This window comes from Xenopus laevis, chromosome 5S, assembly GCF_017654675.1.
Source record: "Xenopus laevis strain J_2021 chromosome 5S, Xenopus_laevis_v10.1, whole genome shotgun sequence".
In the NCBI taxonomy this organism is placed as follows: Eukaryota; Metazoa; Chordata; class Amphibia; order Anura; family Pipidae; genus Xenopus; species Xenopus laevis.
The window spans coordinates 111,381,977-111,409,504 of NC_054380.1; the positions used below are offsets into that span (position 1 = coordinate 111,381,977).

Sequence of the window (27,528 nt, forward strand, 5' to 3'; positions counted from 1 at the left end):
CTTGAAAGCAGAAAGCTTGGGAGAAAGTCTGACAGACTGTGGGAGAGAGTTCCAGAGGTGGGTTGCAGCCCTTGCATGCGAGCATGTGAAGAGGTAATGAGAGAAGAGTTGAGTAGCCGGTCAGTAGAGGAGTTTAGTAAGCGGTTGGGTGAGTGTATAGAGATGAGTTCAGAGATGTTGGGTGGGGCAGAGTTATGAAGTGCTTTGAATGTCCAGGTCATTCATTTGAATTTAATTCTGAGAGGTAGTGGAAGCCAGTGCAGGGATTGGTGGCGAGGCAGAGGAGGAGCGGTTGCTGAGGTGTATGAGCTTCGCAGCAGTGTTCATTATGCACTGGAGAGGTGACAGTCTCTGGAGGGGAAGACCAATTAAAAGAGGGTTACAGTAGTCTAGACATGATATGACAAGAGTGATATGACAAGAGAGTTAATAAGAATTTTGGCAGCATCTTTGGTGATAAATGATCGTATTTTGGATATGTTCCTTAGGTGGAAGTGACATAATTTAATAAGTGACTGGATATGAGGAGTGAATGACAGGGCAGAATCTAGGATAACCCCAAGGCACCGGGCCTGGGGAGAGGGGTTGATAGTGGAATTGTTAACTATGATGGATACTTCTGGGATGTTACTGGTGTTAGTTGGAGGAAAGAGAACCATTTCAGTTTTAGAGAGGTTTAATTTAAGGTAGCGTTCAATTTATATAGATAAGCTGCTGTGGGGCAGCTATTCTTGATTAAATTGGGCAGTAGGTCGCACGTGCAGCAGATAATAGATGTGTAGAATACTGCTGTTTTAGTTTTTTACACAGAAATATAAATGGGTCAAATGCTATTCATTGCTCTACAGAACTGTAGTTTGAAAAGCTTTCCATGTATAAAATACTGCTGTTTCTAATAAGTTAATGTGTAGTAGTGGAGTTACTCTGCATAGCACATAACCATGTAATATTAAGTATTAAATATAAAGTGGTACGTATTAGTGATGGGAGAATCTGACCCAGTTTGCTTTGCTGAAAAATTTGCCAAATGCATTGAAGTCAATGGGCAACTCCGTTGGAGTCTTTGTCCATTGTTTTCACAGTGAAACCTGTCAAAAAATTCGTCACTAGTGTCTATATTTCCATGAGCAAGAATCAAACGTTTAGACTGAATACCTTTGTTAGACAAAGTAACATATATTCCCAGTAAATATTTTTTATGCAATTGCTGAGCCCATAGAAAGAAACTGTAAGCCGATATAGAATTTGTTTTTTGGTCTTGCTTGCCCTTTGCTTTTGTGTATCCTGTGGGAGATTTCAGTGTAATTTGCTTCTGTTGGGTACTTGTTTGGTAGCATTGATATCTGGAGCTGGTTTTAATGATTAAAGGAACAGTAACGTCAAAAAATTAGTTTTTTTAAAGTAATACAAATATAATGCAGTGTTTCCCTGCACTGATAAAACTGATGTTTGCTTCAGAAACACTATTGTTTATATAAATAAGTTGCTGTGCAGCAATGGGGACAGCCATTCAAAGGAGCAAAGTCTCAGGTTACACAGCAGATAAGCTCTGTAGAACATAATGGTGTTATCTGTTATCCACTATTTAACCTGTGCCATATAGCCTTTTTTCAATTTCCGCCATTGCTACACAACAGCTTGTTTATATGAACTATAGTAGTGTTCCTGAAGCAAACAGATCAGTTTTACAGTGCAGGGCAACCGTACATTATATTTATATTACTTTAAGGGAATTGTTCAGTATAAAAATAAACACTAGGTAAATATGCTGTGCAAAATAAAAAATGTTTCTAATATAGTTAGCCAAAAATGTAATCTATAAAGGCTGGAGTGACTGGATGTCTAATATAATAGCCAGAACACTACTTCCTGCATTGCAGCTCTCTTGGTTTCCACTGATTGGTTACCAGGCAGTAACCAATCAGAGACTTTACACTTCTGTGCACCTTGTGGGTGGTGGTGCCCACCCGAGCCCAGCATGATTCACAGATCTAGCTCTTCATGAATTCCTGTTTTAAGTATGTTGAACTGGTTGGGGGTATTACTAAAGGGGAACAGAAAAAAATATGGTGCAGGTTTGGTAGTAATGCTGAAATAATTGCTGTTGTTAATAGCATTGTGTTAACATCATTTTCGGTTTTAGTTGATCAATTATATGTTGAGATTTGATGTGCAGTTGGTTCTTTTTGTTTGGAGTTAGTATATTAACTAACAGGCTATTTTCCTTTATTTTTTTTATTTTTTTTTTCCTTACAGATGACTATGGATGAAAAATATGTGAATAGCATTTGGGATCTCCTAAAAAATGCCATTCAGGAAATTCAGCGAAAGAATAACAGTGGGTTAAGCTTTGAAGAACTTTATAGGAATGCATATACTATGGTGCTCCATAAACACGGGGAGAAGCTGTACACAGGACTGAGAGAAGTTGTAACCGAGCATCTTATAAATAAGGTAACGTTTCTTATTATTCAATAGTAAAAAAAAAAACCACATCCATATCTGAAGTTAGAAAAGATGACCCTAATGTTTTTCCCTTGCATGAGATCAGTGATTCTTAGGGCCATAGAACAGAAAGACTTATATGTTGATGTCATTTAGGGTGTTGGGGCATTGCCCAGTTTATGTGCAATAGAGAAGGGCTGAAAGTTTGTGTGGGCTCTGCATTCGGTTACATGAGACGGCAGCCCTCAAAAAAAACTCCATGCCATTAGCCTGACTAGATAGAGTCCTGCGTGGAACCAATTTATAAGACCCAGACCCGACCCAAACCCGCAGTCTGCGACCCGAACTCCTACCCGCATATTTACTCACTTTGATCCACTACCCGACCCATTAAACAGGAGGTGATGTTGCTGCAAACTGGAAGTGACATCAAAAGTGGGTGGGGACAGACAAACGTTTTGTAAAATTTTAAAAAGGCATAAAATATATACCATAAAACATTATATAAGAAATTTAGCTCAGACCCCCAACCCGCAGATCCACATCTATACCCACACCCAAAAATCATACCCTCATCCCGATGGGCATTTTTTGCGGGTAACCCGTGGTTACCCGCCCCACTGCAGCACTCTAGCCTGAGAACCATGGGCATACATTACAACAAGGGGCCTATCATGGTGTGTTAGATATTGGAGAAAAACCTCACTGGTGATGTTGCCCATATTAACCAATCAGCAATTAGATTTCAACAGTCACCTACAAATGAGAAAACAATAGCATAGATCTGATTGGCTGCTGTAGACAACATCACCGGTGATGTTTTTCTCCAGTGTTTTACACAGCATGATAAATAGGCCCCCAGTGTGCTGTACTGTTTGTACTTGCTGGTTTATGCTATGGGTATGGGACCTGTTATCCAGAATGCTCGGGACGTGGGGTTTTCTGGATAATGGATCTTTTCGTAAATTGGAACTTCAAACCTTCAGTCTACTAGAAAATCATGTAAACATCAAATAAATCCAACAGGCTGATTTTGCTTTCAATAAGGATTAATAATATCTTCGTTTGGATCAAGTACAAGGTACTGTTTTATTATTCAAGAGAAAAAGGAAATCATTTTTAAAAATCTGTATCTTTTGATTATAATGGAGTCTATGGGAGATGTTCATTCCGTAATTCAGAACTTTCTGGATAACTGTTTCCGGATAACCGATTCCATACCTGATCCCATATACTGTCAACCAACAAATTTGCTGTTTGATTAAAAATTATTTGAACATTGTCGTGCCTTTTGACCTTTAGTTAAGGATACAAGATTATTTGAATATTCAGGAAGACTGAAATGCATTTACTGGAATGTACAGACAGCTTAAAAAACATATACACGCAATGCCTTAAACTTTGCCCGTGAGAATTAATGTGTCTTTTGTAGAGCTGGGACAGAGCTGAGCTATGTAATGTGTTTCAGCTTGCAAATTCTTGTAATATGTCAAGTATAGTGAAGAGATTTTTATTTAAATGTCATAAACTTTTCTTAAAACTTTTTTTTTTTTCTTTGTATGGCACAGGTGCGAGAAGATGTTTTAAATTCCTTAAATAACAACTTTTTGCAAACGCTTAATCAAGCTTGGAATGATCACCAGACAGCTATGGTAATGATTAGAGATATTCTCATGTATATGGTAAGTTGTTTCTTTAATTAAAAAAAAAACACTTATAATAATTTTATCACGTCTGTGTAAAAAGTGCATTTTTATTCTGTCCTGAAGCAGTAAACTGATAAAACTTGGCCTAGTCTTGCCAGGGGCAGATTGATTGATTGTCTTTAGCCTGGGATTGTGTTTTTAGCATGAACCCTATTTATTTATTTATTTATTATATATTATTATAACAGTGAAATATATTTTTGTGTGGAAAAGTCTGCTTAATCTCTTCTTGTTTTTCCCCCCATTTTCCAGGATAGGGTTTATGTTCAGCAGAACAATGTTGAAAATGTCTATAATTTGGGGTTAATAATATTCCGCGATCAAGTGGTGCGCTATGGCTGCATAAGAGACCACCTGAGGCAGACCTTGCTTGATATGATTGCAAGAGAGCGAAAGGGAGAAGTGGTGGACAGGTGAGTAAATTGTGCTTAAAGGGGCTGTTCACCTTTAAATTAACTTTTAGAATGACGTAGAGCGTGATATTCTGAGACAATTTCCAATGGGTTCTCCATTTTTTATTATTTGTGGTTTTGCAGTTATTTAGCTTTTTATTCAGCAGCTCTCCCAGTTTGCAATTTCAACAATCTGGTTGCTAGTGTCCAAATTACTAGGGATGCACCGAATCCAGGATTCGGTTTGGCATTCAGCCTTTTTCAGCAGGATTCAGATTCGTCTGAATCCTTGTGCCTGGCTGAACTGAATCCTAATTTGCATATGTAAATTAGGGTCTGGTAGGGAAATCACATGACTTCATCTCAAAAGACTTTTTTTCCACTTTTTCCTTTCCTGCCCCTAATTTGCATATGCAAATTAGGATTCGGTATTCGGACCAATCTTTCAACAAGGATTCGGCCGAATCCCAAATAGTGGGTTCGGTGTATCCTTACAAATGACCCTATCAACCATGCATTGATTTGAATAAGAGACTGGAATATGAATAGGAGAGGTCTGAATAGAAACAGGAGTAATAAAAAGTAGCAACTACATTTGTAGCTTTACAGAGCATTTGCTTTTTAAATAGGGTCAGTGACTCCCATTTGAAAGCTGGTAGAGTCAGCATAAGAAGGCAAAAAAAAAAACTATAAGACTTATTGAAAAGTTGCTTAGGATTACCTGTTCTATAACATGTAATATAAAATGTAAGTTAAAGGTGAATCACAATTCAAATATTATACAGGTACAGGACCTATTGTCCTCAATGCTTGGGATCTGGGGTTTTCCGAATTACAGATCTTTCCATAATTTGGATCTTCATGCCTTAAGTCTGCTAGAAAATCAAGTAAACATTAAATAAACCCAAAAGTCAATTTTTAAAAATTTGGATTATTTCATTATAATGGAGTCTATGGGGGACAGCCATACTGTAATTCGAAGCTTTCTGGATAACGGGTTTCCGGATAACGGATCCCATACCTGTACTTGTTTTCAAGTGCTTTCTGTTTTTCTTTCTTTTTTTGTTTTCTTTTGAAAAATAAAATGTATATTTTCCTACCATTATCTCAGTTTGGTTTCTGAGTTGACACATTTTTTTTTTAGTTGCATTAGTCTAATGTAGGGATGCACCGAATCCAGGATACGGTTTGGGATTTGGTTCGGGATTCGGCCTTTTACAGCAGGATTCAGATTCGGCCGAATCCTTCTGCCCGGCCAAACCGAATCCTATTTGCATGTGCAAATTAGGGGCAGTGAGCGAAATTGCATGTCTTTTTGTCACAAAACAAGGAAGTAAAAAATGTTTTCCCCTTCCCACCCCATATGGGGTGCAAATTAGGATTCAGATTCGGTTCGGTATTCGTTGAATCTTTTGTGAAGGTTTCGGGGGTTCGACCGAATCCAAAATAGTGAATTTGGTGCATCCCTAGTCTGTCACACTATACTGCGACTTGGCTTGACATAAAGCATACGATTGGCAATATAATGAATCTAATATAATTAATATTAAAATAATTTAATTTAAGTCTATGGGTAGGCTGTTTCAGGCACCTTGGTTCTGCTTTAATTAATCTACTTCAGTACAGAATAAAGGACAAGGAAACTTGAAAACCCTGTGTGCGTATTCGCGCGCACATACGCACGCACACCCACACATGATTTAAAGGAAAACTATACCTCCAAAATGAACACTTAAGCAATAGAGAGAGCTCACCTGTCCAGAAATACTGTAACTGTAATAGGAAGAAGTGTTGAAGCAAAATACAGAATTCTGTCTGTTAATTGGCTCATGTGATCTAACATGTATGGTTTGTTGGTATGTTGTGTGCACCGTGAATCGTAGGATCCCAGGGGACGGCCCTTATTTTTTAAAATGGCAATTTTCTATTCATGATTACCCAATGGCACATACTACTAGAGAAGTATATTATTATGAAAATGGTTTATTTACATGAAGCAGGGTTTTACATTTGAGCTGTTTTATGCAGTATCTTTTTATAGAGACCTACATTGTTTGGGGGTTGTTTTCCTTTAATGAACTGATATAATTCTCCACCGTATCTGTAAAAAAAAATAAAAATTTACCGTAATTAGAAAAAATACATTTTCACACTAAGTCACAAGTCCTCATGTTTTGAAGAGCAGTATATACCTCTATACAGCTTTGTAAAGACATTTATCTTGCAGACAGCGTTTGTCCAAGCTTTAGCCTATTGATTTGAATACTTTTAATGCTTGGACTACAAAACTTCAGTTTGGCAGTTAAATATTTTTGTTTGCTATCATCAGCCAACATCTAGGAAGAAGAAGAGAATGATAAAATATGAGAAAATATAGTAAAAAGCAATAATCCATTCAGCGGGGGGCTCTCTTACCAACAATGAGCAGATCTGCACCCTAGTAACCAGCCAGGGATTAGGGGTTTTTTTTTTTTCAGCCCACGTGTAAAACAGAGAAGTCAGAAATGTGATTGGTAGCCGTATGTTATAGACCAGTTGCAAGTTTGATAAATTGAGCTGTACTAATGATAACAAAACCATTGTTGGAGGGAAGCTCCAATAAAATGCAGTTAAACTACAAAAATCGTGATGGCTTATGGAGCATACTTATTTTTTTGTAATTTATATTCTATTTCTTAGAGGTGCCATCAGAAACGCTTGTCAGATGTTAATGATTCTCGGTCTGGAAGGAAGGTCTGTCTATGAAGAGGATTTTGAGGCTCCGTTTTTAGAAATGTCTGCAGAATTCTTTCAGGTAAAAGTGATTATGTATAATGTAAAACTAACTTTTTTTATATATAATTTTTTTTAAATTTATGCAGAATGTCGGGTCAATTATGACTGATTAGCTACTGTTGCCTTAGGCTTGGTCCATACAATCCGGATCTCTGTCTCATGTGGCTCTAGGCTTGCAAGCCTTTCCCTTCTGTGCTCTTTGTCCTGTATAATTTTGTATTTACACTGGAGTTATAGTTTACTTAAAAGCAAAGGTTTTCAGACATTCTCGCTTAAAGGAGAACTATCGCATAAATGATTTTATATAAACTTCAGCATACTGAAATAAGAAACTTTCTAAATACAATCAATTAATCAAAAATTCTGCATTGTTTCTGAAAATAATCAAGTTTATCTTCACTATTCCTCTCAGCATCTGTTTCTCTTTATTCTGTCTTCATGCAGCAGTTGGGTGTCAGATGAATTATCCAATATATCTTATAGGGGAGCTTCCTTTCCTTGCAGATGTATCAGAGCTCACTCAAATAACAGTACAAACAAAATCTAACAAAATAACAGCCTTTTGCACAAATCCTGCATGTAGAGAGACAGGATTTCTGGTGATTTTAAAGGAATTGTTCAGTGTAAAAATAAAAAGTGGGTAAATAGATAGACTGTGCAAAATAAAAAATGTTTCTAATATAGTTAGTTAGCCAAAAATGTAATGTATAAAGGCTGGAGTGATTTCATGTATAACATGTCAGTCTGAACACTACTTCCAGCTTTTCAGCTCTCTTGGATTTACACTGAGTGGTTACCCTGGATACCAGGCAGTAACCAATCAGAGACTTGAGGGGGTGCCACATGGGTCATATCTGTCGCTTTGAAATCTGAGCTGAATGCTGAGGATCAATTACAAACTCACTGAACAGAAATGTACCATGTGGCCCCCCTTCAAGTCACTGACTAACTCAGAGTTATAGAGCTGAAAAGCAGGAAGTTGGATTCTGACTGTTTTATTAGACATCCAGTCACTCCAGCCTTTATACATTACATTTTTGGCTAACTAACTATATTAGAAACATTTTTTATTTTGCACAGTCTATCTATTTACCCAGTTTTTATTTTCACACTGAACTGTTCCTTTAATAGAGAGAGCTATAATACATCTTCTAGGCCAGGGATCCCCAACCTTTTGAACCCGTGAGCAACATTCAGAAGTAAAAGGAGTTGGGGAGCAACACTACCATGAAAAATGTTCTTGGGGTGCCAAATAAGTGCTGTGATTGGCCATTTAGTAGCCCCTATGTGGATTGTCAACCAACATTGAGACTCTGTATGGCAGTGAACCTAGTTTTTATGCAACCAAATGTTTCCTCCAAGCCTGGAATTCAAAAATAAACACTTGCTTTGAGGCCACTGGGAGCAACATCCAAGGGGTTGGAGAGCAACATGTTGCTCACGAGCTACTGGTTGGGGACCACTGTTCTAGGCAAAAGTAGCCGCCCTATAAGATATACTGGATCAAACTGTCATTAAAAATACCATGTTACACTTTGCTGCACAAACATGGGGTAGTTTGTATAGAAAAAGAATGAACAACTAAGGGTCCTCCTATACCTCCCCCCCACTCCCCTTAAAGGACCAGTAACAGCAAAAAATTTTTTGAAAATTCGTTCGTATGCTACCAAAAATAAACACCAACACATATTAAACTTTGAAGTTGCTAAGTCTTTATCAATAAATAACTTACCGAAACTCCGCTTGCGCTGCTCTTCAGAAAAGACGATCGGCAATCCATTGTGCGCCGCTCCATTTCTCCTCCCTGGAGATAGCCAGGGAGGAGAAATCGAGCGCCGCGTGATGGATCATCACCCTGTCGCTGTTTCTGAAGAGAAGCGCAAGCGGAGTTTCAGTAAGTTTTCTTAATAAATACTTAGCGATTTTAAAGTTTAATATGTGTTGGCGTCTTTTTTTTCCGCAGCATACTAACTAAATTTTTGCTTTTACTTGTCCTTTAATGGGGGTGTGTGTGTGTGTGTGTGTGTGTGTGTGTGTGTGTGTGTGTGTGTGTGTGTGTGTGTGTGTGTGTGTGTGTGTGTGTGTGTGTGTGTGTGTGTGTGTGTGTGTGTGTGTGTGTGTGTGTGTGTGTGTGTGTGTGTGTGTGTGTGTGTGTGTGTGTGTGTGTGTGTGTCTCAAAAAACCAGCACTCACGAAATGGAGGTCAAGCGTGCCTGGGTGCAGTCCAAGGTCGGTAACATCAATTAGAAGTGGTAGAGATCGCACTCACAGGTCTTAATATAGAAGCACTATGTCCACAATAAATTTTCTTTTTCTATATTAAGACCTGTGAGTGCGATCTCTACCACTTCTAATTGATATATATATATATATATATGTGTGTTTGAGAATAAAATGACAGACAAATGAAAAATACATTCACACCAAGACATGTACAAGTTCAGACTTTAATCGCTTATCAAGGTTCAATCTCTAATAACATGCTGATACTAAAATTGTATAACTGTAGACACTTATATGCCTTATGGTTTTAATTTCATTTACACTGTTGATGTATGTGTGAACATGAAAAATGGAAAAAAAAACTCGGTTACAAAAAAAAGAAAAAGAATAAACAGCAGTAGTTTCAGACTCCAGGTGTTCTTTTTATTTACTAGTGTAAACACTCTACATGTTGCGGGTCAAGCCCTTTCTCAAGTGTGGGGAAGATGGCAATAGAATGTTTTCTACACCAGCGTATTTAATCCATGTGTAACAGTAGCTGTAGCAGCCATTTGCAATTTCTACCCTGCCAACAGCAAACTGCTTGAAACTAAAGACTTGTTATCATGGATGACTGCACAGGGCCTTTTGCCATATATGAAAAGTTTCATACAATAATCTGTCCATGTGGTGATAAATGATCTGGACAGATATGTCAAAGCCTGTGACCTTGATGTGTTGAATCATCTTGTAAATGAGAATCCTCTGTTAAACTGGCCATAGATTTTTAGAAGATCTTTTTGTTATCGTGAGACCAAGATTATCTTGAAACGATCATTAAAGGGTAAATTCACACTGGGAGGTTTAATCACCCGGCGACTATTATCCCCGAGCTGCTTTCCCCTGCCTTCCGCCTGCACTCGCGGCGCTTTGTTTTCTGAAGCCACCCGAAGTTTCCTCATGAGGCAACTTCGGAAAACGAATCGCTGCGAGTGCCATGCTGCTGTCGATTTTTCATTCTAACAGGCCGGAAGGCAGGGGAAAGCAGTTTGGGGAGATTAGTCGCCCCAAAGAAGAGGCAAATTAGTCCCTGGGCAACGAAATCTCCCCAAATCTCCCTGTGTGACCTATTTGTTCTTCAACTAAAAAGACCATTTCAAGCGGTATTGTCTAGTTGAAGCAGGGAAAACTGAGGGTAGCTGCCTGCTTGGCCCTGCAAACATAGATAGATTTCATTGTGACCGATGAAATTTTTTTTAACCTGCCCGATCAATTTTCTGACAGATGTCGGATGAAAAATCATTATATGCTTGATTGTTCGATTCCCACTAAACTCCTGATAATTTGGATTGGTTGAATTGCACTAAAATCGGTCGTTCACCAAAGAAAAATCTTTGCGTCTATGGGGACCTATAGTGTAACCCTACTTTGGTTTATAAACATTATAGATATTGGTATAGTGGCTGTAAATGTGTGTTCCCTATGGTATCTCTGGGGCTCAACTACAGAAATATTAAATGCAACTACGTGCACTGTCCATTGTGTTCATATTTTGTCAATTTTTTTAATAATGTGACTTTTCACTTTACTATTTTCATTTATTCAGATGGAAAGCCAAAAATTTTTAGCTGAAAACAGTGCGTCGGTGTACATAAAGAAAGTAGAGGCTAGGATAAACGAAGAAATCGAGAGAGTCATGCACTGTTTAGACAAATCAACAGAAGAGCCTATTGTGAAAGTTGTGGAGAGGGAACTCATTTCCAAGCACATGAAGACCATTGTGGAGATGGAGAACTCAGGGCTAGTCCATATGCTAAAGAATGGCAAGACTGAAGGTAGACCATCCACGTTCATATGGATTGCTCTACCTTGTTTTTGCAGATATTTTCTGTATATTAAATTTAGTAAAGCCATGTGCTGTATGTATTGTTGACATCTGTATTTTCTAGGGACGCACCGAATTTGGCTGAACCCTAGAATCCTTCACAAAAGATTTGGCTGAATAATGAACTGAATCAAATTCCTAATTTGCATATGCAAATTAGGGCTGGGGAAAACATTTTGTACTTTCTTGTTTTGGGACAAAAAGTCACACAATTTCCCTCCCCGACACTAATTTGCATATCCAAATTATGATTCGATTTGGCCGAATACTGCTGAAAAAGGCCGATTCCCGAACTGTATCCTGGATTCGGTGCATCCCTAGTATTTTTGACCTTGAAGTCTTCTGAAGAAAAATGTGTAAAATGATTCATAGTTACTTCCCATACTGTGTGTGAACTCTCTAATGTATACAGCTTGATTCCCAAACATTGTATTAAGTGAAGCCTGAGATTGCCTTTGCTTTCTAGGACAGGTAACCACTCTTAAAGGAGAACTAAAGTAGGAGGCTAGAAATGTTGTACATTATGTTTTGGGCTTCTCTACCAGCCAAAGGCAACCAGAGCCTTTTCGCAGTAAAGATCTGTCTCTACAAAGATGCCCCAGTATCTCCCCATCTTCTTTTCTGCTGGTTTACTGTACATGCTCTGTGCTGCTGTCACTTACTGAGCTTAGGGACCCACTCACAATATACAGTACACAGAAAATAGAAATGTCACAATATGTCTAATTAGTAATTAATACAGATAATTACTACATGGCAGCACAGAAACCAGTGCAACTAGCATCAGAATTTAATAATCAGCCCTGTACCATCATCTGATATTACAGGCCAACCCCCCTAAGCTTCGCTTCTCAAAAGCTGCTCAGAGCCCACTGAGCATGTGAGTGTCACAGACATTTTTCAAGATGGCGATTCCCTGTGACAGGTTTGAAGTCCTGGATCATTGCTGCTATTGAGATGCTGAAACTTTAGGCTGGTGCAATAATTTTATAAAATATGGCATTTTCAGCTATATTAATCTTTAGGGTTTAGTTATCCTTTAAAAATCACAGCTGTGTCTGTTTTTGATTCTAAACAGACCACCCTCCCCAGACCAAAAAAAATATGCCATATGGGTATGAGATTTGTTATCCAGATCGCTCTAAAATATAGCAGTGCTGTTTCAAATTGTAGCCCTTTTCATTTTCCCTTTACTCTAAAATAACTATCTTCTACTTAAAGGAACAGTAACATCAAAAAAAATTTATTTAAATTCGGTAGTATACATCAAAAAATAAACACCAAGACAAAAAAAAACTTACCGAAACTCCACTTCCTGTCCTGTTCAGAAAAGGCGACAGGACGACCATCCATTGTGCGGCGCTGGATTTCTCCTCCTTGGCTATCTCTCATGTACTGACAGCATGTGAAGCGGCTGCTGCATCAGGAGTGTGGTGTCCATGATTGCGGATTGCTGGCTCATTGGCGTGCTAGCTCCAAGGCCCCCTGGTGGATGTTCAGCTCCTCCTTTACCAGATCATTATGGGGTCGCACCGCTCGTAGAGTCTTCAAAAGCCATATTACGGATCACGAGAGCACACTGAGTAGGGAGCTACTTCCCTGCATAGGAAGATGCAGGCGGCACACACCAGCAGTGGTAGCTCTCCACCAGGTAGGTGAGCACAGTGAAGAGCGTGGAGATGCCGCACAGGATTGCCCAGAGCGAAGCACACTTCCTCCTCCTTAAAGTACATGAGCCCGTTAGCTTTGCCCGGCTCGCACGGGGCGCTGCAGTCTTTCTCGCCCAGGAAGCGGTAGCCAAGGTAGGGGGGAACTGTGGGGCTGACGCGGGCACGTGAAGTCCGGTTGGGATGTGGCTGGAAGGTGAAACTGTCTGGCAGGTAAGGGGTGGGGCCGGACAGGCCGTTATCCGAAGTGTTCTGTCCCATTCAGATCTCCCATGCCCCATGTACAGGGAAATTCGGGCCACTGGAAGCCGAACTTGTTCATGAGCGCCTCGCAGCCCTGCCTGCTTCAGTCCTCGCCTGCACTCGTAGGCTCTGCAGTGGTGGAGGTGCGGCCGGGTTAGAGAGCTGAGGAAAGGTGGACGTTGGAAGCTGTTCTCCCTCTGCGCCTTTGACGGGAGTCGATGGGAACATCACGCCGGAGGCGACTTTGCGCTGGAGGTGCTCTTCTTTACCTCCCACAGCCGCGAGGAATTGGCTACCAGTGCTGGTGTGTGCCACCTGCATCTTCCTATGCGGGGAAGTGGCTCCCTACTCAGTGTGCTCTCGTGATCCGTAATGCGGCTTTTGGAGACCCTACGAGCGGTGCGATACCTATAACGATCTGGTAAAGGAGGAGCTGAACATCAACCAGGGGGCCTTGGAGCCAGCACGCCGATGAGTCGGCAATCCGCAGTCATGGACACCACGCTCCTGATGCAGCAGCCGCTTCGCATGCTGTCAATACATGAGAGATAGCCAAGGAGGAGAAATCCAGCGCTGCACAATGGATGGACGCCATGTCACCTTTTCTGAACAGAACAGGAAGTGGAGTTTCGGTAAGTTATTTCTTAATAAAGGCTTTGCAATTTTAAAGTTTTTTTTGCCTTGTTGTTTATTTTTTGTTGTATACGAACGAATTTGAAATTTTTTTTTTGATGTTACTGTTCCTTTAAAGAAACAGTAACACCAAAAAATGTGTTAAAAGAATGACAATATAATGTGCTTCAGAGACACTGTTATAAATAATGTAAACCATCTGCTGTGCAGCCATGGGGGCAGCCATTTTCAGAACAGGATACACAGTAAATCACAAATGCTAAAGAATCCCATTTTATTCTACAGTACAGGGCTTATCTGTAATCTGTTGCCTTTTATCCTTTTTCAGCTTTGAATGACTGCACAGCAGCTTGTTTATATAAACTATTGTAGAACTATTGTAAAGTTTCTGCAGCAAACACACAAGTGCAGTGCAATCAGTACATTATATTTTCATTATTTAATACACTTTTGGTGTTACTGTTTCTTTAACTAAGCTGCCACAAATCCACATTGATGGCATAACAGTCATAATTTTAAAGTACAGTGCTCCACATCACAGTAGAAACCATTATATGTAAAAACCCACAAGGGGCGTCATTAGAAGTAGGCGTGATCAGAAAAAAGGGAGTAAAACAGGAAGTGCTCAGAAAAAAAGGTGTAAAACTCGCTATTGCGAAGATCCACAAACCCGGAGAACCGCCGACCGGCCTCTATGCCCAAAACTTTTACCTGCAACCCGCAGGGTAAAGTAGGTTTTTACGGGTAACGAGCGTGTACTCGACCCGCTGCAGGACTCTACCCTGGTGTGCACCAAATTGTTTTAAGACCACTTTCTGGATTAAAATATGAGAAGCTGTCTGCTAAATGTGATACTTTGTATTAGATATGCAGGGTTGCAAACAGAGATTATTGCAATTAAATAACATTTTGTTGTTTATTTTTTCTTTCAGATCTTGCATGTATGTACAAGTTGTTCAGCAGAGTTCCAAATGGCTTAAAAACCATGTGTGAGTGTATGAGTCTGTACTTGAGAGAACAAGGCAAAGCTCTAGTTTCTGAAGAGGGAGAAGGAAAGAACCCAGTTGATTATATCCAAGTGCGTATACTGATTAATGGGACTATGAGAATGTAAAATAGCAGGTTACCATATAATAGAAAATGTATATATAATATATAAAAGTATCAATGTAATATTGCAAAAAACAGTCACTGAGTCTAGACTGCAGGCATAGCAAGTTGCCTTTTGAGGAAATGTGAATGGATTCTGGAACTTGAAGTCCCACAACCCATAATGTAATGGAACAAGGTGAGGGGGGGGATGCAAGAAACTGTGATTAAGGGTAATGGCACACTTGGAGATTTAGTCGCCCGGCGACTAATCACCTCTTCTTCTGGGCGACAATCTCCCCGATCTGCCTTCCCGCCGGCTATAATGAAAAATCGGGTGACTTTGGAAAACAAAGCGCCGCGAGTGCCATCCCGCTGTTTTTTCGTTATAGCCGGCGGGAAGGCAGATTGTTGCCCAGAAGGAGATGTGATTAGTCGCCGGGCGAATAAATCTCCCCGAATCTGCCCATGTGCCCTTACCCTAACAGACTATAATAGGGTATGTGGAATAGGGTATGTCTATATTTATCATAAGGAGTGCTTCTTACATGATGATTAAGTGTTTATAAAGATTAGCGTTAATGCTATCTAAATCCCATTGCGTTTGGAGATAGGTAGAAACAGTGTATAAAGTATGGGATGTGTTGAAGGTTAACATTTTGCAACAATATGTCAAACAATTTGTAATAATGTATTGAACATTATATTGGCTGGTCTGGTACACTGAGGCCGTCTTTATTTTTATTTTCCATCCTTTTTTCTTGTGTTTTTTTTTAAGGGGCTTCTTGACTTGAAGAGCAGGTTTGATCGTTTCCTCCAGGAATCTTTCAGTAATGACCGCCTTTTCAAACAAACCATTGCTGGCGACTTTGAGTATTTTCTCAATCTCAACTCAAGATCCCCAGAGTACCTTTCCTTATTTATTGACGACAAACTAAAAAAAGGAGTCAAAGGAGTAAGTATTAAATCCATTTGTGCTGGTTACTTACATTATATTTAGTTAGCTGCTGTTTATTTTCTGTTTCAACCAACAATTTAAATGGATATGCCTGTTTAAGACCATATTTTTTATTAGTATTATTATTATTTTTTGAACTGTCCTTTAAATGGTGTAGCTGCTTTTAGGGACACAAATGTGCCCTGTAAAAGACAATTCTGTAACTATGTAGTTGTATATAAGAGAGTTAAAGGGATACTAACATTTTAAAAGATTCCTTCTTTGCCATTCCTAGGACCCAATATCCAAGTGATGGTCCCGTTTAAATGATGCCCCCCCAATTTTTGAGACTACAGAAGCAAAAAAAAAAAAACCTTAACCCGTAGGCCCCAAATGTTTGAACCAGGGACTCACAGGCTTCAGTTCCCTATCAGGTCCTGCTAGCTGCTGATTGGTAGCAAGATAACAGCTCCCTGAAAGATCTAAGAACAGCACTCTATAGTAGAAGCCAAGTCCAACTGAGACTGATTTAGTTACATTAAGTAAGAGAAATAACAGCCTGCCAGAAAGTAGTTCTATCCTAAAGTGCAGGCACAAGTCACATGACTGGGGCAGCTGGGAAACTGACAAAATGTCTAGCCCCATGTCATATTTCAAAAATGAATATAAAAAAAATCTGTTTGCTCTTTTGAGAAATGGATTTCAGTGCAGAATTCTGCTGGAGCAGCACTGTTAACTGATGCGTTTTGGGAAAAAAACATGTTTTTCCATGACAGTATCCCTTTAACTAAACTTCCTAGGGACCACTCGGAAGCAGTTTTTTCATGTTAGCAGACATTTCAACATGGCATCAGTATCCCTTTAAAAATATTGAGGGTTTAAATGAAATGGAGCCCCAGTAAAGTTAATGTATAAATATGCATAAAAACTAGAGAGAGTGTGTTCCAGCACTTGTAATCTACTCTGCTGAAGATTCCCTTTGTAGGAATGTAAACTGTTCTTTCAAATGTAGGATGGATTAAAGGGGAAATTATACTTGATCATTGCAGGTTTATAAGAATACATTGCAAAAAAAAAAAAAAACAGCCCATATGTAAAACACTTATTTATCTAATTAATGAAAGCCCATTATGAATTGTATTGTTTTAAAAAGAGATTGTGGAATGCAAGGGTCTATATCAGGGGTGTCCAACCTGCGGCCCGAGGGCCAAGGATAGATATGAATGCGGCCCAGCTTGAAGGAGAGAGAAAAGGAAGAGAAAGGAAAAAAAAGAAAGATATTAAGAAATAAATGTATGAAAATAGGAGAAAACAAGAGAGTGAAATAACACTTAGTGCTCTCTAAGTCCAGACACATTAACCACCTCAGTCTGTCGTCTTGTTAGGAACAGGCTTACTATGTCAGGTTGTAACAATGTGGTGACGTAGGGAGGAGGGGGGACTCTGCCCATTGCCCAGTTAGTAATAATAATGTCTATTTAATATCCAGGTGTCCCATATTCCAATGTATAGCTCCATGTGTGGCCCCAGACAATATTTCTTTTTCCAATGGGGCCCAGAGAAGCCAAAAGGTTGGACAACCCTGCTGTATATAAATAAATCTGATTGCATTTAATGGGAATTCTCTTTATTTAAATAATGGGACTTTGTCTTTTTATTTATTTTTTTCAAGCTAACAGAACAGGAAGTAGAATCCATTTTGGACAAGGCAATGGTTCTCTTTAGATTCATGCAAGAGAAAGATGTGTTTGAGCGTTACTATAAACAACATTTGGCCAGAAGACTCCTCACCAACAAAAGTGTTTCTGATGATTCTGAGAAAAACATGATTTCAAAGTTAAAGGTATGTTGTGTTTTTTTTCTCATGTAAAACTCTGTATTAAAGGGGTTTATTTTGCACAAAAAAGTAAATGTAAGTGCAAGTTTTCAATACTATTTTTTTTAAAGACCAAGAAAACAAACAAACACACAATTACATTTTACATCCCCTGATTTTGTTTTCTCTCATTTTACAACTTTTTTTTTAGATATTTGTGATACCACCAATATCTAATATATTCTTATATTAATATATTATTGAAATATGATCTGATTTTACACCGTTTTTTCTGGCCCCCTGAAAAATGAGGGTTCTGCTGTATGTTGGGAAGGTGCAACAGAACAAACTCCCCAGACTCGCGGTGTCTTGTTTTGACTTCTATGTCTTGACTTATAAACCTTATGCAGGTACGAGACCTGTTATCCAGAATGCCCGGGACCTGGAGTTTTCCTTATAACGGATCCTTACGTAATTTGGATCTTCATATCTTGTCTACTAGAAAATCATGTAAACATTAAATAAACCCAATAGGCTGTTTTTGCAACTTAAGGCAACATCTTATTTTGGGTGTTTAACACCCCCTTTAACTGCACATGTGGTAGTCTAAGACAATTTGCAGTTGAATTTTATTTCTGGTTTTTAGCTTTTTATTCAGAGCTCTCCAGTTTATTTCAGCAATCTGGTTGCTAGGGTCCAATTTATCATAGCAACCATAAATTGATTTGAATAAGAGACTGGAATATAACCAGGAGAGGGCTTAAATAGAGGAGTAATAAAAGGTAGCAATAACCAATTTGTAGCCTTATCAAGCAGTCCGTGATCCTCCCATTTGTAAGATGTATTGAGTCAGAAGAAAATGAAGGCCAGTTGAAAAGTTGCTTAGAATTAGCTGTTCTGTAACATACTGAAAGTTATCTTAAAGGTGAACCATCCCTTTTAATAATCATATGATCACATATCTTTAAATGTTTAAGTTTAGGGCAATTTACATTGCACAACTTGAATACATTACTGCAAAACCAAGGTTTTAGAGTCGAAGTCTAACTAAAGAAGTAGCTATAAATGTTGTACATTATGTTTTGAGCTTCTGTACCAGCCCAAGGCAACCATAGCCCTTTAGCAGGGAAGATCTGTGTCTCCAAATATGCCCCAGTAGCTCCCCATCTCCTTTTCTGCGGATTCACTGCACATGCTCTGTGCTGCTGTCACTTACTGAGCTTAGGGACCCACTCACAATATACAGTACACATAGAATAGAAATGTCACAATCTAAGGCTGATTAGTAATTAATACAGATAATTACTACATGGCAGCACGAAAATAATAATCACTCCTGTAGTATCAGCTTATAATACAGACAAACATCATTTTCTGCTTGATCATTAGTGACGAGCCCTAAGCTTAGCTTCTCAACAGCTGCTCAGAGCCCACTGAGCATGTGAGTGTCGCAGACACTTTCCAAGTTGGTGACCCCCTGTGACAAGTTTAAAGTCCTGGATCATTGCTGCTTTTGACAAGCTGAAACTTTAGGCTGGTACAATAAGTGTAGTATACAAAATGTTATTTTTGGCCATATTCATTTTTTAGGGTTTAGTTCTCCTTTAACAGTTTAGATTAATGTTATAGCGCATACTTTTGGCTAATGCTTGCAGTTGGGTTGTTGTTGTTGTGTTCTTGTTTTGAATGTATAATACATGTAAAGGTTATGAGAAGGCATTGCACTTCTAGCTCAATTTATTGTTGTGCTTAAAGGAGAAGGAAAGGCTTTATGAACTTTGGGGTGCCAAATGTTAGGCACCCCCAAGTGATTGTATTGACTTACCTGAAACCCCTGGCCGGTGCTCCTATCAGCAGAAAACTGCACCGGCCCGGGTTTATACCAGAGAGCACCACGGAGTGATCCTCTTCCGTCTTCTTCTTTCTTCACGCCTCTGCGCATGTGCAGTAGAACGAAGAGCTGAAGTTTAACTAAAAATGCAGCTATTTCGTTCAACTGCGCCTGCGTTTGCCCTAGGAAATTTGAAGAAAGAAGAAGCCGCTCTGTGGTGCTCACTGGTATAACCCTGGGCCGGTGCAGTTTTCTGCTGATAGGAGCACTGGCCTGGGGTTTCAGGTAAGTCAATATAATCACTTGGGTACACCCGAGTTGCTTTAACCCCTTGCTTGCTCTTCGATCTCCTCAATGTGTCCCGGGAATGAAATACCTATGGTGCTGGCAATCAGGTCCCTGACAGCAGGAGCCGGAGTGAATTTTTATGATTTACGTAGTAAAATCTTTGGAATGGAATACGAACTTCCGTTTTATAACTTTAGCTTAGGATAAATTATGTCATTTATTTTTCAGACTGAATGTGGCTGTCAGTTCACGTCCAAATTGGAGGGCATGTTCAGAGACATGAGCATCTCAAACACAACCATGGATGAATTCAGGCAACATTTACAGACAACAGGGGTGCGAAGTAACTTTCTCTCTTATTCCATATTAATCGTTGTCGATCGGTGGCTTGCATGATTCTTTTTGGAAAGGTGATATGGGTATCGAGAAGATTTTCACTCCTTATTTACAAAACTTTTTAAAATATAATAAAATGAACAATTGCCAACTATTTGCAAAATGCCACGTGTAATTATAATCAGCGTTAACTGGTGCCAAAGCCACTCCTGTGAATGGCGTGATTAACAAATAGGGCAGCTCCATCTGTATATATTTTTCACTCTCTGTTTCTTATATACATTTCTAATTGATGAATGTCATTGAAAGTGGCGGTAGCTAAAACAAAAGCATCTGGAATCAGTCTTTGTTGCAAACTGTAAATATCATGTGTCTCCCCCTTTGCAGGCTACATGTTGTATGTTGGGTGTTCAACGCAGAACAGTAGTGTGTGCTGTCAGTTTATGGCTTTGCTTTTATTTCAGGTCTCTTTAGGAGGAGTCGATCTCACAGTAAGAGTGCTTACCACTGGCTACTGGCCTACACAGTCTGCTACACCAAAGTGTAACATCCCACCTTCCCCCAGACATGCTTTTGAAATCTTTAGAAGGTATAGTAATTGTTTTGTTATGTACCTCTTGTTTTAAAGGTCCAGTAACACTAAAAAATGTTGTATTAAAAAATCCATTCCCCCCCACGAATAATAAGTCTACCCTGCATAAAGTTTATTAAAATCAATACTTTATTAAAAAAATACTGTTTGAAAACACTACTTCCTGCAAAACGGCGACTCACTCTGCAGCTCTGTGCTCTGAATCTTCCCCCTAACCCGACTTCTGCCAAAACCAGAAGCGAAGCGCTACAACTGTGACAGCAGCCCATTCTATTACACAGCGTACAAGCCGGATTTTGTGGGAAGTGGCAGCTATCCCCTTTTTTCCCCCAGCTTACCTCGTAGTGCAGGACTGTGGAACACTGAGCGCTGCCCCAGTGCTCTCTCCCATGCTAGCAGGCAGCTGATGACAAGCCTGAGGAAAATAAGAAGTCGGCACCTCGGCCCCACACCCAAGCCTAGATTCCGCAGCAACTCCGACCCCAGCTCCGACAAGAGCCCTCAAAGCCCCCCGGCGGCCTAAAGTCGTGGAGGAACAGAAGACCCGGGATTGCTGGCAACAATCGCCTGCTCTTTACAGTTAGAGCCACAAAAAACAGAGCCTCAAACATCAGAAGAAATATAGTAGGACCAGAGCCGGCCATTGCCGCACCGCACAACCTGCAGAGCCACTGTTCGCGACACTTCAACATCCTCAGCTGCCCAACATGCTGGCGCAAAGTCGCTCACCAGGCAGTAAAACAGAGGCAGACTGCACATGGAGGCTGGATTGCGGCTGTGAGTAGCTGCATTCTGGAGGATGTTGAAGTGTCATGTCTGCGCTGGCTTTGCGAGGTTGTGACGGTTGTGCATTGCGGCAATGGCCGGCTCTGGTCCTGCTTTTTTCTTCTGATGCGTGAGGCTCTAACTGTAAAGAGCAGGCAATTGTTGCCAGCAATCCCGGGTCTTCTGTTACTCCACGACTTTAGGCCGCCGGGGGGCTTTGAGGGCTCTTGTCGGAGCTGGGGTCAGAGTTGATGCGGACTCTGGGCTTGGGTGCGGGGCCGAGGTGCCGACTTCTTATTTTCCTCAGGCTTGTCATCAGCTGCCTGCTAGCATGGGAGAGAGCACTGGGGCAGCGCTCAGTGTTCCACAGTCCTGCACTACGAGGTAAGCTGAGGAAAAAAAGGGGGTCGCTGCCACTTCCCGCAAAATCAGGCTTGTACGCTGTGTAATAGAATGGGCTGCTGTCACAGTTGTAGCGCTTAGCTTCCGGTTTTGGCAGAAGTCGGGTTAGGGGGAAGATGCAGAGCTGCAGAGTGAGTCGCCTTATCGCCGTTTTGCCGTACACAGGAAGTAGTGTTTTCAAACAGTATTTTTTTTAATAAAGTATTGATTTTAAGAAACTTTATGTAGGGTAGACCTATTATTCGTGGGGGGGAATGGATTTTTTAATACAAATTTTTTTTAGTGTTACTGTTCCTTTAATTGCAGTATGTTTGCCTCTGTTTTATGATGTTACAGAAACCATGTAGACTTTCTAGACTATGTTAATATTATTTTTAAAAGCATGTAGGATATTTTAATTTACTCGTGGGACTTTTAAGCATTATCTATACCACGCCTTCCGTTTTTGAACCCACATTTATCTTTGAGCCCTTACAAAGTCATTTGGGGCTAACAATGATTTGAGGTGTATTTCGCAATATGGCTTTACTCCTTTCCAGGACATCCCAGGACTGTGTTATATATAAAATGATTTCCAATATGACAGCAAGACTTAAAGGTTCTTAAACCTTTAAGCAAGACTTAAAGACTTCAAGTTCGCCTTCGAGTTAACTTTTAGCATGACGCACAGAGTGATATTTTGAGACAGTCTGCAATTGTTACTTCTACATAATGCAATGCTATGCTACAATTAGCAGTCCTAGCAGCAACTAAAATCACTGTGATATTGTCTTGTGTTAGAAGGTGCATAGAATTATTGGAGGAGAGTATAATTCCAGCTCTAGATTTACTGTAAGCGAACTTGCAAGTCAAGAAGCCACTAGAGTATGTCAATATGCTTAAGTTTACCTTTAATTTTAAAATTTTGCATTCTGCCCTTAGGTTTTATCTTGCAAAACACAGTGGTCGGCAACTAACATTGCAGCACCACATGGGGTCTGCGGATCTCAATGCTACGTTTTATGGAGCCGTTAAAAAGGTAAACCAAAGAGGATTGGAAAGCTTACTAAATGGTAATGGGACCAGTCAGAGCTATAAAATTCTCAAAGATTAGTTCTGACTACAGTTTCCATATAGTAGTAGTAGTCATTAGTCATTCTGAATGAAAAACCTTTGGTCCCCTGACTAGGAGGATGGCTCTGAAGTTGGTGTTGGCGGTGCCCAAGTGACTGGTTCCAACACTCGAAAGCACATCTTGCAAGTCTCTACCTTCCAGATGACAATACTGATGCTTTTCAACAACAGGGAAAAATACACCTTTGAAGTAAGGAATCTCCGTTGTACATAATTTCCTGTTTCTGGTAATGGTGAAAGAATAGTGGCTTCTGATTCCACTCGAGAATAATACTGTACGTTTTTCACTCTCCTAGGAAATACAGCAGGAAACTGACATCCCAGAACGAGAGCTGGTGAGGGCATTGCAGTCTCTGGCTTGTGGAAAGCCCACCCAACGTGTTCTCACAAAGGAGCCCAAATCAAAAGAGATTGAAAGTGGCCACATGTTCACAGTCAATGATCAGTTCACTTCCAAATTGCACAGAGTGAAGATCCAGACCGGTATGTAATTTTAAATGGTCTTTTTTTTTTTTTTTTTTCACTTTTCTTCAAATCGTTTTCTGTTCTTAAAGGAATTGTTCAGTGTAAAAATATAAACTGGGTAAATTGATGGGCTTTGCAAAATAAAAACCCCTCTAGTCTATGAATGGTTACTGCCTGGTAACCAGGGTAGGGATGCACTGAATGCAGTGTTTGGTTCGGGATTCGGCCTCTTTCAGCAGGTTTCCGATTCGGCCAAACCGTATCCGAATCCTAATTTGTATATTCAAATTAGGGTCGGGGAGGGAAATTGTGTGACTTTTTGTCACAAAACAAGGAAGTAAAAATTTTTCCCCTTCCCACCCCCAATTTGCATATGCAAATTAGGATTCGGTTCAGTATTCGTCTGACCGATTCTGGCATTCGGCCGAGTCGAAAATGGATTTGGTGCATCCCTAAACCAGGATAACAAGTCAGTGTAAACCAAGAGAACTGAAAAGCAGGAAGTAGTGTTCTGGCTATTATGTTAGACATCCAGTCACTCCAGCCTTTATATATTACATTTTTGCCTAACTAACTATATTAGAAACAAGTTTTTTTATTTTGCACATCCTATCTATTTACCCAGTTTTTATTTTTACACTGAACTGTTCCTTTAAACTGCATCTATTGTGACATCCCTTAGTAAATATTCAGTATACCCCCCATCATTCCCCAGCCTCACAGGTATACCTGGCACCTTAGTCAGACTTTCAGACTTGGGTAATGCACATTACAGAAGAGTTCTGTGCTCTGCATGTGCCAAGCCTGACTGAGGTACAAGGGTTACCTATGAAGAAGACACTACCCTGCAGAAACCTGCCTCAGCCCATGTACTTTTTAAATAAGAGGAACACTGGCCTGAAATAAGAGATAAGCGATTAAAGTTACCAAGGAGTGACTAACTTGTTCTATAACGCATGTTTATAAAATGGCAAAATACTCTGCAGTGCTGTGCAATAGAAGGGTGCAAATATTTAATAAACAAATGCAAACCTATACAGAGATTAAGAAAACTGTATTTATTTTCAACAAGGAAAATAAGGTAAAGAGGTAAATAATTTCTCCAGGGAGATTCTAGCAAATTAGTGCACACTGGGCTTGAGGCTTTCCCTTAATAATAAATACATTATTCCACAATGTTTTAACAAGTTGGTGAAAGAAATATTCTCTACACTTTTTTTTTTTTTTAATTTTTAAAGACCACTGCTCGAAGCCACCCCCCTCCCTCCAGGTGGCGGACCACATGTCTCTTTACCCTGGCACTGCTGTTTATTTTACAAAAAAGTTGTTTGACATTAGGGGAGTAATCTTTATATTTTGTCTTATGTTCTGCTGATACAGTGGCTGCTAAACAAGGGGAATCTGACCCTGAACGCAAAGAGACCAGGCAAAAAGTTGATGATGACAGAAAGCACGAGATAGAAGCCGCCATCGTCCGGATAATGAAATCTAGAAAGAAAATGCAACACAATGTTCTAGTAGCAGAGGTAATGCGCCTCTTCTTCCCAAAACTTTTCTTACATCTGTTCTTGAAATATTTTTCTGTCTTTGTTTTTGTTTGTTTTTCATAGAATCTTGAGTAACTTAAATGATTTAAACACACAAATAAAATTTTGCCTAATGACAAAACATTTTTTAAAAAAATGTTTATTTCTTTATGTTCTCTGCTTTTGATTCTTGAAACAATGTACCAGAAGTCAGTCTTGCATGCTGCTTCACAGCTTTAAGCATTTGGGCTGTGCAACATTGTTTCAGAAATAAGAACCAACAGCGCTAAGGGACAGATGGATACAGCTTTCAATCGCAGTCATATTTACAAATGCAGTCAAACCCCAATTTTTTTTACATTTTCAAAGGGACTAGAAAAAATGTAAAATCCAGGAAAACAAAAAACGGGGGTAGGCAGAATCAGGGTTTTTCTGTAAAAACCTTAGAAAAATCGGAGAAACTGTAAAATGAGGGTTGACGGAAATTAACACAGCTGAAACTTTGTAATTATCACCAGATAGTAGTAGGGGATTTAACAGAATGCCTCCTATAGTTGGCATATTTAGTTGGGTGACTGAATTACTGAAAAGAGAGGCTAAGAGGCAGATTTATTAAGGGTCGAAGTGAAAATTTGTTTTTTCAAAAAAATTTGGTTAAAACTCTCAAATTTAAATTGTGAATTATCCAAACTTGATTCAAGTTTTAATTGAAATTCTGAGATTTATCATACTCTGGTCATTTAAGAATTCAAATTTGACTATTCGCCACCTTAAACCTGCTGAATTGCTGTATAAGTCAATGGGAGAGGTCCAGGGGGGTCAATTTGGTGGTTTGCAGCCTTCCTGGCATTCAAGTTTTTTTCTGAGAAAAAATCTCAGATAAAGGTTTTTTTTAAATTTGATTAAAATTTCTCTAATTTGAATCAAATTTAATTAGAGTTTTCAGAACGATTCAACTAGTCTTCGCTGAGAAAATTAGATTTTATTAATAAGGTTCACTTGGTCGAATTTTGAGTTTATGGGAGTTTTAAAAAAACTCACATGAATTCAAAATTTTACCCTTGATAAATGTGCCTCTAAATGTTGGGCAGGCACTTCATGTAATGTGGAATATTAGTACAGGTACAGGACCTGTGATCCAGAATGCTTTGGACTTGAGGTTTTCCTAATAACGGATCTATCTGTAAGTGGGATCTTCATACCTTAAGTCCACTAGAAAATCATGCAAGCATTAAATAAACCCAATAGGCTGGTTTTGCTTCCAATAAGGATTAATTATATCTTAGTTGGGATCAACAATACAAGGTACTGTTTTATTATTAAAGAGAAAAGGGAAATCATTTTTAAAAAGTTTGATTATTTGGATAAAGTGGAGTCTATGGGGGACAGTAATTCAGAACTTTCTGGATAACTGGATTCCGCATAACGGATCCTATACCTGTACTAGCAAAATTGTCAAACAAAGTTTTTTTGGTGGGCCAGGTCCCCCAGGCCAATAATTAGATCACACTGGGCACCATGCAGACCCATCAGTAATAGAGCACATTCTCAGCCCTCAGGGCTTCCTAATCCATACTAATGCAGCCTGATCACATATTAGCCCATGAGGCCAATGTTTTGGATCTATACACGGGCCAGTTAGCTACTGATTTGTTCAGGAGCAGATTAAAAAAAAACTGAAGTGACACCTGGTTCTGTATTTTGTTTAACTCTATTTCTTTCCATTTTAGGTAACACAACAGCTGAAAGCACGATTTCTTCCAAGCCCAGTTGTTATTAAAAAACGCATTGAAGGACTTATTGAAAGAGAATATTTAGCAAGAACGCCTGAAGATCGCAAAGTATACACCTACGTTGCATAGAAAAAAAATGCGCCCTATTAATTGATTTATTCTTGGACTACATACCCTTCGCATGAACTGGGAAGTTCTTTTAAAAAAAAAAAAAAACGTTAGACGTTTATAAACGCCATCTCCTATACAATTACAGTACGTGTTCTAGAACATGCACAGGAAGCCTACGAGAATCCTCCACATTAAACTCCCTTGGGGCCTTTGAACCATTACTCTTGTAGATAATCCTTCACACCGTTCTTTTGGGCAATTGTGAACATCCAGAATTTTTCCCCCCTCCCCTTCTGTATAATACTGAATGGAAACACAGAGGAACACGATGAGAAAATGAAACTTAATTTAGCAGTCAATCTAATAAAAATGTGGGGATTTTATTCCCTCCCCCAAAGTAAGCGGTGTAAGTCTGTTTGTGAATCTGCTAGGGGCTACATATTTTGGGGGGGAATATGTTTAAATGGCATTGCAGATATTTTCCGTACCGCCTTTTTTCTTTTCGGAAGAGGTTATATGATATCTTTGCAGGGGCAATTCATTTTTGGCTCCATCACATAATCTTTGTAAATTGCA

General features: G+C 39.5%; 1 protein-coding gene across 1 annotated transcript in view; it reads left to right on the forward strand.

Annotated features, from left to right (window-relative positions):
* cul3.S (cullin 3 S homeolog) overlaps window positions 1–27,057 on the forward strand; it is a 45,780-nt gene extending 18,723 nt beyond the window's left edge. Inside the window, 15 exon segments of the mRNA NM_001092208.1 lie at window positions 2,257–2,454; window positions 4,014–4,127; window positions 4,404–4,564; window positions 7,223–7,337; window positions 11,127–11,355; window positions 14,881–15,026; window positions 15,816–15,992; window positions 17,647–17,817; window positions 20,138–20,245; window positions 20,710–20,834; window positions 22,926–23,022; window positions 23,173–23,307; window positions 23,414–23,600; window positions 24,963–25,108; window positions 26,839–27,057. Coding sequence (NP_001085677.1) covers window positions 2,257–2,454; window positions 4,014–4,127; window positions 4,404–4,564; window positions 7,223–7,337; window positions 11,127–11,355; window positions 14,881–15,026; window positions 15,816–15,992; window positions 17,647–17,817; window positions 20,138–20,245; window positions 20,710–20,834; window positions 22,926–23,022; window positions 23,173–23,307; window positions 23,414–23,600; window positions 24,963–25,108; window positions 26,839–26,970 — 2,241 coding nt within the window. The 3' untranslated portion in view covers window positions 26,971–27,057.
* The last annotated feature ends 471 nt before the right edge of the window (window positions 27,058–27,528 follow it).